This window comes from Vigna radiata, unplaced genomic scaffold (genome assembly GCF_000741045.1).
Source record: "Vigna radiata var. radiata cultivar VC1973A unplaced genomic scaffold, Vradiata_ver6 scaffold_86, whole genome shotgun sequence".
Taxonomy (NCBI): Eukaryota; Viridiplantae; Streptophyta; class Magnoliopsida; order Fabales; family Fabaceae; genus Vigna; species Vigna radiata.
In genome coordinates this window covers 1,451,046-1,464,004 of record NW_014543269.1, presented here as the reverse complement: position 1 = coordinate 1,464,004, position 12,959 = coordinate 1,451,046, and the positions used below count along the sequence as shown (strand labels likewise).

At 34.4% G+C, this 12,959-nt stretch overlaps 2 protein-coding genes across 2 annotated transcripts; one reads left to right on the top strand and one right to left on the bottom strand.

The window, feature by feature from the left end:
- Positions 1-8,230: 8,230 nt before the first annotated feature.
- LOC106754212 (RING-H2 finger protein ATL40-like) lies at positions 8,231-11,676 on the top strand. The gene is made up of 2 exons (XM_014636211.2): positions 8,231-9,143; positions 11,566-11,676. Exon 1 carries the CDS (start codon positions 8,450-8,452, stop codon positions 9,125-9,127), a length of 678 nt encoding a protein of 225 aa, XP_014491697.1. The 5' UTR covers positions 8,231-8,449; the 3' UTR covers positions 9,128-9,143; positions 11,566-11,676.
- A 30-nt stretch (positions 11,677-11,706) lies between these two features.
- Positions 11,707-12,590, bottom strand: LOC106754250 (PLASMODESMATA CALLOSE-BINDING PROTEIN 5). The gene is made up of 3 exons (XM_014636252.2): positions 12,188-12,590; positions 12,078-12,105; positions 11,707-11,974 (listed from the first exon to the last, which is right to left on the bottom strand). Exons 1-3 carry the CDS (start codon positions 12,513-12,515, stop codon positions 11,797-11,799), a joined length of 534 nt encoding a protein of 177 aa, XP_014491738.1. The 5' UTR covers positions 12,516-12,590; the 3' UTR covers positions 11,707-11,796.
- Positions 12,591-12,959: the final 369 nt, after the last annotated feature.

Below are 12,959 nucleotides of genomic sequence, written 5' to 3'. Positions count from 1 at the left end.
GTGTTGGAAGTTTCACATCAACTAGAGATAAAGCCAATATATATATATATATATATATATATATATATATATATATATATATATATATATAAGTGGGGTGCAAACCTCACCATATAAGCCGATTTTTTTGGGTTGAGTTAGGCTTAAAACCATTTTATAATATGGTATCAAAGCCAAGTTAAAGCCTATTCTAGCGATATTTCTTGTTTTTTTGGGCATTTCTATTCCATCCGTTGTCGAGCCGCTATCGGAGACCATCCATTTCTACTATTACGTTCGAGATTTCTATACCTCGACGTGAAAGGGGTGTGTTGGAAGTCCCACATCGACTAGAGATAAAGCCAAATTATAATATATAAGTGGAGTGCAAATCTCACCATACAAGCTGATTTTGTGGGGTTGAGTTAGAATTAAAACCACTTTCTAATATGGTATCAAAGCCAGGTTAAAGCTTATCTTAGCGATATTTCTTGTTTCTTGGGCATTTCTATTTCACCCGTTGTCGGGGCCGCTATCGGACCACCCATTTCTACTATCATTCTCGAGATGTCTATACCTTGGCGTGAAGGGGGGTGTTGGAAGTCCCACATCGACTAGAGATAAGGCCAAATTATAATATATAAGTGAGGTGCAAATCTCGCCATACAAACCGATTTTGTGGGGTTGATTTAGACCTAAACCCACTTTCTAATCGGTTGATTTAGGCCTAAACCCACTTTCTAATAGCCCAACAACTATTCAATCGATGGCTCTGTGACCTTGGCCTCACCTAGCTACGCAACCCCTCATCAATGAGTCTACGTAAATTTTCATAACATGATTTTGTAGATATATGTTATTCTAGCCATACCAATTTAGTCCAACAACACATACTAAGATATTGATTAGAAAAGACTAACGATCTCAAATATTCAAATAGAAGAGCATAAAGAGAAAACTCTTAGAAAGAAGTTAGAGAAATTTTCAGGAAAGATATCTAGAGAAATTATTGTATGTTTTAAAATAATGAAAGTTATTTATAAAAACAAAACTATTTATACTACATATTTTTAACATTAAAATAATCGAGTTTCACTATTGTCAAACCACTTTCAATTCTAATATGTTATTTTCTAAGATGTTTACAATAAAAATGTAGAATATGTAATTTCAAAATTAAGAAATATAAAATTAAAAAATTATGAAATTATGAAATTAAAAAATTTATAGAATTATAAAATTACAAAATTATGAAATTAAAAATTATAGAATTATAAAATTATAGGATTATAAAATTTTAAAATTAAAAAATTTAGAATTATAAAATTATCCAATTAGAAAATTATAGAATTATAAAATTTTAAAATTATAGTTATAAAGTTATAAAATCATTAAATCATACAATTATAAAATTATCGCCAACGAGTCTGTATAATTCTGCAGAATATAAGTTAGCATAAATTATACTAATTTATGTCATTCCAGCCTTGCAAATCATACCAACAATAATCACATATGCCAAAACTTATCAACCATCAAATTATACACTACTCAATAACTTTATTCATCGCAATTGCAATATCAACCAAAGAACATACTAGATATAAAAATACAATTCATGTAAACCAAATGAAATTCTAACTCAACTCCATTTATCATATTTCATCAGATAGCTCAATCATACAAACCAAATATTATATAAGAATAAAATTAACAATTATAAATATCTATCAGTTAAAAATCATGCAATTAGCTTCCTTTCCTTGAAAGATTAACTAAGCACTCTAGAATTTCTAAAAACACATCTAAACGCATATGAAGCTCTATCTACTCCTATAAACAACATAACACGATTATGTTAGAATATATGATAATATAAAATTTGTCAAGTATGTATTTAGTTTCTTATTATAACTAATTAGTTCCCTAATTCTAGCCTAATTATACTCTGTAGAATATGTATATAAACTAGTAATTCCAATGGAATAAGACAAGGGATTATTCTCTTTTATGGTATCAGATTTCCTAGGGTGCGATCCTTCCACTTTTCTCTTTTGCTCATAGCCCTAGCGCGGTTTCGCCCCTGCTTCCTTGTCTTTTTCATCCTTGTTTCCTTTTCCATATCCGACTCAAAGTCTTTTTTTCACCCTGCTCTTGTTGTCTCCAACATTCGGAACCACATCCCCATCATTCTTGAGATGGAAAACGTCCAATACACGACTTGGGCGAAACTCTTCAAAATTCACGCATGTTCCCATAGAGTAATTGATCATATCATACCTCCGGCAACAGTTAAGGAGAAAATCTCAAACAGAAGAGGCGAAAGAACTATGGTCAACTCTTGACGCTATTGTTCTTCAGTGGATCTACGCTACTATTTCTCATGATCTTTTACATACCATTCTTGAAACTGACACCACGACCATGGAGGCTTGGAATAGATTGCGTAACATATTCCAAGATGACAAATACTCTCGTGTCGTCACCCTTGAGCATGACTTCACTCACACAGACATGGCAAATTTTCCAAATGTCTCTGCTTATTGTCAACATCTCAAATTTTTGTCAGATCAACTCAAGAATGTCGACTCTCCCGTCGACAATAATCGATTAGTTCTTCAACTGGTCTCTGGTCTCATTGAACCGTACAATGGTGTGGCCACCCTTATTCGCCAAAGTGATCCCTTGCCCCACTTTTATCAAGCTCGTTCGATGCTCACTCTTGAAGAGGCTGGCCTTGCCAAAAAGGCGGCAAAGTCCTCGTCATCCGCAATGCTTACTCGTGACTCGGTTGCCCCTCCTGATGTTTCTAATTATTCCTCTTTGAATCGTAATGATGGTGGGAAGAGGACTCACTTTCGCAACAATACTGGCGGTCAATATCGCAGCAACAATGGTGGTTGTGGCGGCGAAAAGGGTGGCACCAGCGGTGCAGGTAAGATAGGCGGCCGCAATAGCAACAGTGGTGGACAACAACATTCCAGTCCGCAAGCTTCGGCCAATTTCCCATGGTCTGGCGGACAGTCGTACCCTTGGCAATGGATGGCTCCGTGGGCTATACCTCATTGTTCGTACCCTTCTAATTCATGGACCAGGCCCAACTTGGGACAGCAGCTTCGTCAACAGCTTGGTGTACTTGGCCCAGGCCTCCGCAAGCCTACACCGCAGCACCACCTCCAACAGATATAGAGGCCGCAATGCATACTCTCGGCATCCATCCTCCAGATGCAAATTGGTACATGGACACTGGTTCCACTTCTCACATGACATCCGCACAAGGTACCCTCTCGTCTTATGTTAATATGAGCAACACACATGGTATAATTTTTGGTAATGGTCATTCAATTCCAATTCATGGTTATGGTCACACCAAATTATCTTCCCCAAATCTTCCCTTATCCTTAAACAATGTCTTTCATGCTCCTCAACTTGTTAAAAACTTGGTGTCAGTTAGAAAGTTTACCACTGATAACTCTGTTTCTGTTGAATTTGATCCGTTTGGATTTTCTGTGAAGGATTTTCTGACGGGGAGGCCGGTAATGAGGTGTGAGAGTCGGGGCGAGCTTTATCCCATCACCAACCCTACACTTTCATCTACATTTGCTGCTGTTGCACCATCTCTTTGGCATGATCGTTTGGGTCACCTGGGAACACCTATTTTGAACTCCCTTAGGAAGAATAAATTGATTAATTGTACTCCCATTAAGGATTTTCGTATTTGCCATTCTTGTCCTCTTAGAAAACATGTTAAGTTTCCATTTTATGCTTCAAATTCTTGTACTGTTATGCCTTTTGATATTATCCATAGTGACCTTTGGACGTCACCTAGTTTGAGTTCCTCGGGTCATCGATATTATGTCTTGTTTGTGGATGATTATTCTAAATTTTTGTGGACATTTCCTTTATCCAAAAAATCACAAACTTATTCCACGTTTTTGAATTATCAATACTTCATCCGAACTCAATTTGAACGTGACATAAAGAATATACAATATGATAATGGCACACAATTTGATAATGGGCCTTTTTTGGAATTTTGCAAAACTAATGGTCTTTCTTTTCGTTTTTCCTATCCTCATACATCCCCTCAAAACGGGAAAGCTGAAAGACAGATTCGTACACTCAACAACATTATTTGTACCTTAATGGCCAATGCTTCTCTTCCTCCTTCTTTTTGGCATCACGCTTTGCAAATGGCAACATACCTTCTCAATATTCTTCTGCACAAGTTATTAAACTTTCAATCTCCTCTCCAAATCCTTTATCAAAAGGCTTCATCTTATTCTCATCTTCGGGTGTTTGGGTGTTTATGTTATCCTCTCTTTCCTTCTACAACCATTAACAAACTTCAACCTAGGTCTACTTCTTGTGTTTTTTTGGGTATCCTCTGAATTATCGTGGGCATAAATGCTTTGATTTATCATCTAGAAAAATCATCATTAGTCGTCATGTAATTTTTGATGAGACGCAATTCCCTTTTCCAAAGTTACATAACCCTCCACTTCACACTTATCAGTTTTTAGACAATGGGTCATCTTCCTACATGATTTATCATTACTCTACTATCCCAATCCCACCAACTACTCCTTTACACGCCTCTCCACAACCCCCAAGCCCACCAGCTACTCCCTTATTCGCCTCGCCACAACCCATTTTGTCGAGTCCAACAAATAGTTTGCCCAGCCAACAACAAAGCCTTCCCCAGCCTACTAGGCCTAGCCCTTCCACCCCACCTCCTCTACTACCCCTCTCTCTCCCTTGCCCAACTCCACCCTCTCATCCCAGCCCACCAAAAAGGCCTGCTACCAAAAGCCAACATGGGATTTTTAAGCCTAAGAAGTCCTTCAATCTTCTTACATTTGTGTCTATGTCCCCAATACCTCGTAACCTCGTGTATGCTCATTGCGACCCGAATTGGAAGAAGGCTATGAATGATGAATATGATGCTTTTATTAATAATAAGACGTGGTAATTGATGCCTCGTCCACCTAATGTTAATGTAATCCGATCTATGTGGATTTTTTCTCATAAATAAAACTCTGATGGTTCTTTTGATAGGCCTAAAGCCTGTCTTGTAAGTGGTGGTAACACGCAGCAGGTTGGCATTGATTATGGTGACACATTTAGTCCGGTGGTCAAGCCAACAACTATTCGCACAATTCTCAGTTTGGCTCTTTCTAAAGCTTGGTCTATTCATCAACTTGACGTAAAAAATGCTTTTTTAAATGGAGAACTCAAGGAAACTATTTACATGCATCAACCTTTGGGGTTTCGGGACCCTGATCATCCTAATCATGTGTGTTTGTTGAAGAAATCTCTTTATGGGCTGAAACAAGCCCCACGGGCATGGTATACAAGATTTGCTACCTATGTTCGTACTATTGGGTTTTATCACAGTACTTCGGGTCATTCTTTGTTCATTTATCGCCGAGGTACTTTTATGGCTTATTTATTGTTATATGTGGCTGATATCATTTTGACTGCTTCTTCGGATGAGCTTCGTAAGTCTATTATAACTCTTCTTAGCTCGAAATTTGCTATGAAGGATTTGGGACATTTGAGCTATTTTATGGGTATCGTTGTTGCTCGTCATGCAGGTGGTTTATTTTTATCTCAGAAAAAATATGCTGCAAAGATCCTTGACCGAGCTGACATGTCATCCTATAAACCATCTCCTATTCCTGTCGATACCAAACCAAAGCTGAGTGTTGCTACAAGCCCACCTTTTGAGGATCCATCTCTTTATCGGAGTTTTGCAGGGGCTCTTCAGTACCTTACGTTCACCAGACCTGACATTACTTATGTCGTGCAACAGGTATGCTTATTCATGCATGATCCAAGGGAGGCGCACATGCATTCTCTCAAACGCATTTTGCATTACATTTAGCGTACTATCGATCTTAGTCTTCATCTATATCCATCTTCTACATCCACCCTTATTTCTTATATTGATGCTGATTGGGGCGGGTGCCTAGATACACGACGTTCTACATCTGGTTATTGTGTTTTTTGGGAGATAACTTAATCTCTTGGTCCGCCAAACGACAGGCTACCTTATCAAGATCTATTGCTGAGGCAGGAATACCGATGGGTTGCCAATGTGGTCTCTGAGTCATGTTGATTACGAAACTTACTTTTGGAGCTTCTTTGTCCTATTCAAAAGGCTACATTGGTATATTGTGATAATGTCAGTGTCATATACCTTGCTGGAAATCCTATTCAGCATCAACGCACTAAGCATATTGAAATGGATATACATTTTGTTCGCAAAAAAGTCGCTCGTGGCCAGGTTCGAGTGTTACATGTTCCATCGCGTTAACAGATTGCAGATATTTTCACCAAAGGTCTTCCGTTGATGCTATTTGAAGATTTTCGAGACAATCTTAGCGTCTGTCGACCTCCCGCTTCGACTGTAGGGGTGTGTTAGAATATATGATAATATAAAATTTGTCAAGTATATTTTTAGTTTCTTATTATAGCTAATTAGTTCCCTAATTCTAGCCTAATTATACTCTGTATAATATGTATATAAAATACTAATTCCAATGGAATAAGATAGGAGATTATTCTTTTCTAGATTAGAACACTATTAGAATCACTAATCAACATAAATCAGACACTACATGTGAACCAAGATGGTCCACATGCATAAAAAGAACATACAGACAAAGAAAAGGAACAAAAAATCAATCTACTCTATTGGTGAAACTAATCAAACATAAGTGAAGAGTTCATCTCAAAAATCACCATAACAATCTTCGATCTTTAAAACAGATAAACATAAGATAAGAAAATCTAGAAATAAAAGAAAGAACTTTATTTTTTTTTAGAAAAAATATAAAAATCCGTTTATAAAAACTATATTTATACTTTAAACACGTTGTTAATTTTAAACCACAATTTTTTATTATCTTGAAAGTCTCATACATGATCTTCTTAAAATATGTATTTTAAAAGTCTAATTTATTAAATTATATTACGAATTAAGACGAAACACATTGCATTGAGCAACTTAGCATTAATCTACAAATAATAAATGGCCCAATAAATTGCATTAACTTGTAGAAAGAAAATTTAAATAATATCTTTCTGGTCCTATAAATTTGATTTTTTTTTTCAAATTTCACAATGATTACTTTGTCTTTAAATTTTAAAATATTTTACTTCTTGTTTATTCTTAAAGTTACTTTTGTAATAATTTTGACCTGTTTGAAACACTAAAATTGAATTTTTTTAATCAAGGTGAAAAAATATAATACCTTACAAATCAAAAGGTAAAAGAAAGAAAATTAAGGTTAAATTTGCAGAACTAAAAGTATTTCATAAAAACAAACGTTTGTTTTTCTGTCAGTTTCAAAGACTTTAAATAGTCATAAAAGATGACTCAGTGCAAAGGTAGTTTATGTTATATGTCCTGGGTTTGACTTTAAGATTCAAATATTCGTAAATTGTAGTACTAATTTCTAAGAAAATCACAAATGTTCTAACACGTGGAATAATGTGTACGTAGTCGTATTCCCACACACAGAATCTTTTGGTCCACTACCATAAAGTAATTAAAGAAGAAAAAGTTTAAAATCTTAATTGGGTAGGTTTGGGATATACAGCTATAAAAATTACTACGTACTTTACATTTTCTAAGAATTAAATAATTTAAAATTCTCAAATTTAATCGTTTTAAAATTTGATTTTGACGTTGAAAATTTTTTTAAGAAAGGGGTTTTATGTATTCCCGTGTATTATTAAATAAGTGTGAAATATGTTCAGCGTTCATACTTCAAAATAATACGTACAAGATTTTACGTTCCCTTTATCTCTTTCCTTTTTTTCTTTTTCTAAATTTGCGGCAGTCAACGTTTACAAGAAGTCATTCCCTCTTCTTTTTCTATTTAAACAGTGGAAAATAAAATTTTAACATCATTTTTTTACACCATTTTGACACTGCACACGTGTCAAAATGTGGTTGGATGATTTCAAATTAAAAAATAAACTTTGGTTTTTCTCTTTCAAATATACCTTTGCCTCAACATTTTTAATTTGAAATCGTTCAATCACATCTTGACACGTGTGTAGTGTCAAAATAGTGTCAAAAAATGGTGTTAAAATATCATTGTGCTTAAACAGTATATATTTATATTTAAAAATCAATAAATAAATTTAATACACAGTGGTTATTGTTCTTACAGTTACAGTTACATTTACCTAACGTTCTCTACACTCCCATTCCCATCGTTTTACTTTTTACCCTATAGAGATGAGCAGCAAAGTCAACGTTCAACAGTCAAAAGCCTTGACAAAATGGGAGTTTCTTGTTAGTTAAAACCTTGGACTTTCGTAGCCACACCATTTTCTTCCAACTGCAACACAACCCCAACAACTCATTGTTTTTACAGAGTTCTAAAGAACATCATATATAAATACCAAACCCAATGTTCATCACCAACACCTTCTCTTTCTTTCTCACACAGCCATGAGTTACTTCGACAACGATCACGACCACAGTCCGTTATTCCAGAACCACAATGACTTCAACCGGAGGATACTAATCACCGCCATAGTTTCCCTATCAGTCGTGCTACTTTTAGTCTTTGCTCTTCACATATACGCAAGGTTTTTTCTGCGCCGTCAAACTCGCCGCCGAAGCGCCATATACCAACTCAGTCTCAACGTCGCTCACGCGCAAGCCCAACCGCCAAACACCGGCCTCGACCCCGCCGTCATCACCGCTCTCCCCACTTTCCCCTTCAAACAACAGAACGACGCCGTTGAGTGCGCCGTCTGCTTGAGCCTTCTCGAAGACGGAGAACATGTCAGACTTCTTCCTAATTGCAAGCATAGCTTCCACGTCGGCTGCATCGACAAGTGGCTCGCCTCACACTCCACGTGTCCCCTTTGTCGATCCAAAGCGGAACCGCTCCGATTTGAACCGGTCCAGCGCGAGGACCCCACCCGGTTGGCTCTTCCCACCGCCCCGGTATCGTTCGAAAACGTGGAAGGAACATCCGACGGTGGTAATGGGTCACCTAAAATCAACGGCTCCAATTCCAGGTTGAGTTCGTTTCGAAGAATTCTCAGCAGAGAGAGATCGTTGAGGAGAATCCAACCTTCTACGCATGATGATGTTGAACAGGACTTAGAGAGACAGTGATAGATTCATTATTGAGGTACTATCATGTACGTACATATGCATCTATATGTTTTTTTTTTTTTCTTTTTTCTTTTTTGATACTTTTTTTTTCATTCATTTTCTCAACATAATACAGCTTGCATAAAATTGTCAAGGTTTGGAAATATGAGTCATTTTTTTAATGAATAATTTTGCAGATGAGAGTCATATACGACTGATTTGGTAGTTTATTGATCTTATTATATATATATATATATATATATATATATATATATATATATATATAATTAATTAATTAATGAACTTTGTAGAAATTTGGTGTTTGGTAAGGCGAATTAGCGTGGGATATATAATATTGGTAGATTAGGTGTAGTCCATGTGGGCTGATTAGAAAATTAAGATTAATTAATTTAATAGTGACTTTTGTGTTTGTTTTGTTTTTACTGGTGCCTTAAAACTACCATAGTCATATGTTTCGGTGGGAAGTCAAAAATCAAGATCCTCGTAGGGATTCTTGTTGACTTGTTCCTATAAATGTAACGACACAAACCTAGTCGTAATAGAATAACAATCATGTGATTTTTTTAAATGAAATTTAAATATGTTTAATTAAAATTGAAATACGATTGCAAGTTATTTTTTTCATATGATTTTCACTTTAGAGTATGGTTTTTTTTTTTTTTCAAAATTTCATAGACTTAAAAGTAACATAATCGATTTCAATACTTTTGTTGGTATAAATATTAAAGCTTATATTTATGATTTTAAGAATGCAATTATTTTAATTAAAAACATATATAAAACAAAGATTAATGCTTTTTTTTTATTTTATAATTTTATGATAAAGAATTTAATATTTCAAGAAGAAAAATTTTCATTGTGTGTGTGTCCCTTAATATAAGATATATTCCATTAATATGAATAAGTAGGGTATCACTTATAAACCCAACAATTCTTCAAAAACTTGTTGGCTAAACTTTTAAACAGTAAAAAGTTCTTTATATAAGAAGGTTGACGATCTCAATTTATTTCTTAACTTTTATAATAGTTATTTCAATACTAATGGACATCGTAATTTTTAATTGTTTGACAATGTTAATACTTCTATTATATATATGGATTTTTGTCTATTAAATTCACTGGATTTTAATAGGATGAAACCTTTCAGATATAATTCTTCTCATTCTCATTATGCTTAATGTTGACAAATAAATTTATTAGTTTGAAACTATATGATATCAATTCCAAAATTGTAATATATGAAATAAAAAATTTGGATGAAGTTTTAAGAGAAGAAAACTATGTACGAATGTTGTCGTTTAATCAGAAACTACCATAAGTTTATCTTTCATAACAGTTTAAGAAAATTTGTGAATACAGATTGGATAAACTACTTTCTAAAATCAATGTAAATCACTATAGAAATGATTCTTAAATTTTTTACATTATCTTTACTTACTTTTTACTCTCTTCTCTTTCTCGAAAAACTATGAAACTTTATATTTTTAGACTATTTTATCCTTATATTATGTGTCAAATAAATGTAAAAGTGTGTCATGGTATTATTATTCAAATCACTAAACACAAATTTTAGAACGAGCAGTAGAACATAACCTATAATTTATCTTTTTTTTTTGTTAAAACCAATAAGATGTTTAATAACTTATGACATTAAAAATTATAAAATAAAGAAAGTAAAAGACATAATATGTTTTTAAAATTCTAATCCTAAATAAGCAATTATATGAATTTAAACATAATTATGTTTCGTAAGAGATACTTAATTTCTCATACTAAGAAAACCTTTCTGCCATCTTCCTCCCTTCACCCGTTAACCTTAAAACCTTCACATCATCACATATTTATAAATCAAACTATTAAACAAAGCGAGTAAACGAGTTCCATAAAAAAAAAAAAAAAAGTACATATTTATAATAAAATAAAAATATAATAAAACGAGTTCCACTGTATGTGTACCTATTGTAACTCAGATCGCTCAAATCATCTGGAAAGATATAGATGGGTTCCGTTCCGTCAGAGTAAATTAATTATTCATATTCGCTAAACATGTTACTAATAATATTTAATAGAATTGAATTGAAATTAGACTATCTTAAAAGAAAAAAAAAAAACACTTATAAAAAAGAAAAAGTTAAAGATATATTCATCGAAACTTCTAATATCACATTTATTACAACAATATTAATAGTTAACTTTTAGATAACAAATTAACTTAAACATAGAAGAGTACCTTTAAAAGTTACTTCCGTTCCGACCAATTAGAATAAACGAATAGGACAAAAAAGAATTAAAACATAAGAAAAACTGTTTGAAGTAAATACTCTCTAATACATCCGAAATATTTTCAATTAAAACATAAGAAAAACCCAGTTATGAATTTTCAGGTTTCATTTTCTCCTGCTAATGCTTATTGCTTACTGATAAGTTTATCCAAACAGCACTTACCTATGGATTGATTAGAAGAACATGTAACATCTTCAACAAACAGAGAAGAAAAATGGAGGATTCACCATAACCTCTGCATATTGCATTTCAAGAACAGAAGAACCATATCACAAGAATCCTAGAAACAGAGAACATAGTTCATAACACAACCTTCCATTTACTACATTTGATTTAAATTAAGTACAATCTCCGTCAAAATGCTGATTTGAACTATGCTAGTAAATCTACAAATCCAAAATAGATAGGGGTGAAAATGAAACTACGGAGAATAAATGAGCGGCGATAACAAATGGCCAAAACCACCACCTCCGAACAACTCCACCGCACCCACTCGTGTCTTCACCGGGCATCGATCCCGTCGATGACGCGGATCCCGAGAGGCTTCCGTTGTTTATTATCGAACTGCATCACATTCAAAACAAGCCTTAAACTTTCAGAATCAAAAATTTTGAAAAACAGAAGAGAAAAAACCTGAGCCCAATTGATCACTGCTTCTGCTACCTACCTAGAAGGGAACTTGCAATTACCGAAACCTGAAAAATTAAAATAGAAAAAGATGAGAAATTTTTGGAGGGGATTTGAAAAAGGATAAAAGGGGTGGAGGTGAGAACCGACTGGGGTTCAAGGAGGTGACGGCGGCATTGTTGCCGAAGTTACAATTCTCTTCTGAGATCTCGTGTTTTCGGAAATAATCATTGAAAGCGTACGACGCCGTATTCTGCACGCTGGAAGGGTCGAAGCAGGGCCCTCCTCCCTGGATCGATCCGCAATCGGCCCCACCGGCGCCGCATGCCCACTCAACAGCCGACTGCAGCGCCGCGTCCTCCGCGTTGTTCTTGGCCACGCACCACACCTCCCGCGACGGTGTGTCGCCGCCGACAAAGCCACATAGAAGGAGAAGAAGAAAGAAGTGACACGAAGGAAAAGGTTCTGACTTGGGCATATTATTGTCGTAATTAACAGTAAATTCAATTCAACTGAATCAGTGAGTGATACCTTGTCTAATTTGATGTCACAAAATCAAACCTCAATCATTGCAACTTGCATCTGCCAAAAAAAAAAAATCTACAACTTCTGGATTTTTGCTTTTAATTTCGTCAATTATGTCAGTTGAGATTATTTTCAAACTTAACTTGTGTTAGTCAAAATTCTTTTTCGACCAATATCAATTAGAGTTATTTTTGCATAATATAGGATAGAGTTGTTTATTGATTAATATTCCACATAATGTTAGGATGATTACATTTTAGTTTATGTGGTTTATTGTTTTTATTGATACAAACATGAGCTATTTTTTTTTATTTACATGATAATATTTTTTTTGTTATTATAAATCATTGTTATTTCTTACTCAAAAACACAAATAGTTTTTTTCTACTAATGTCAA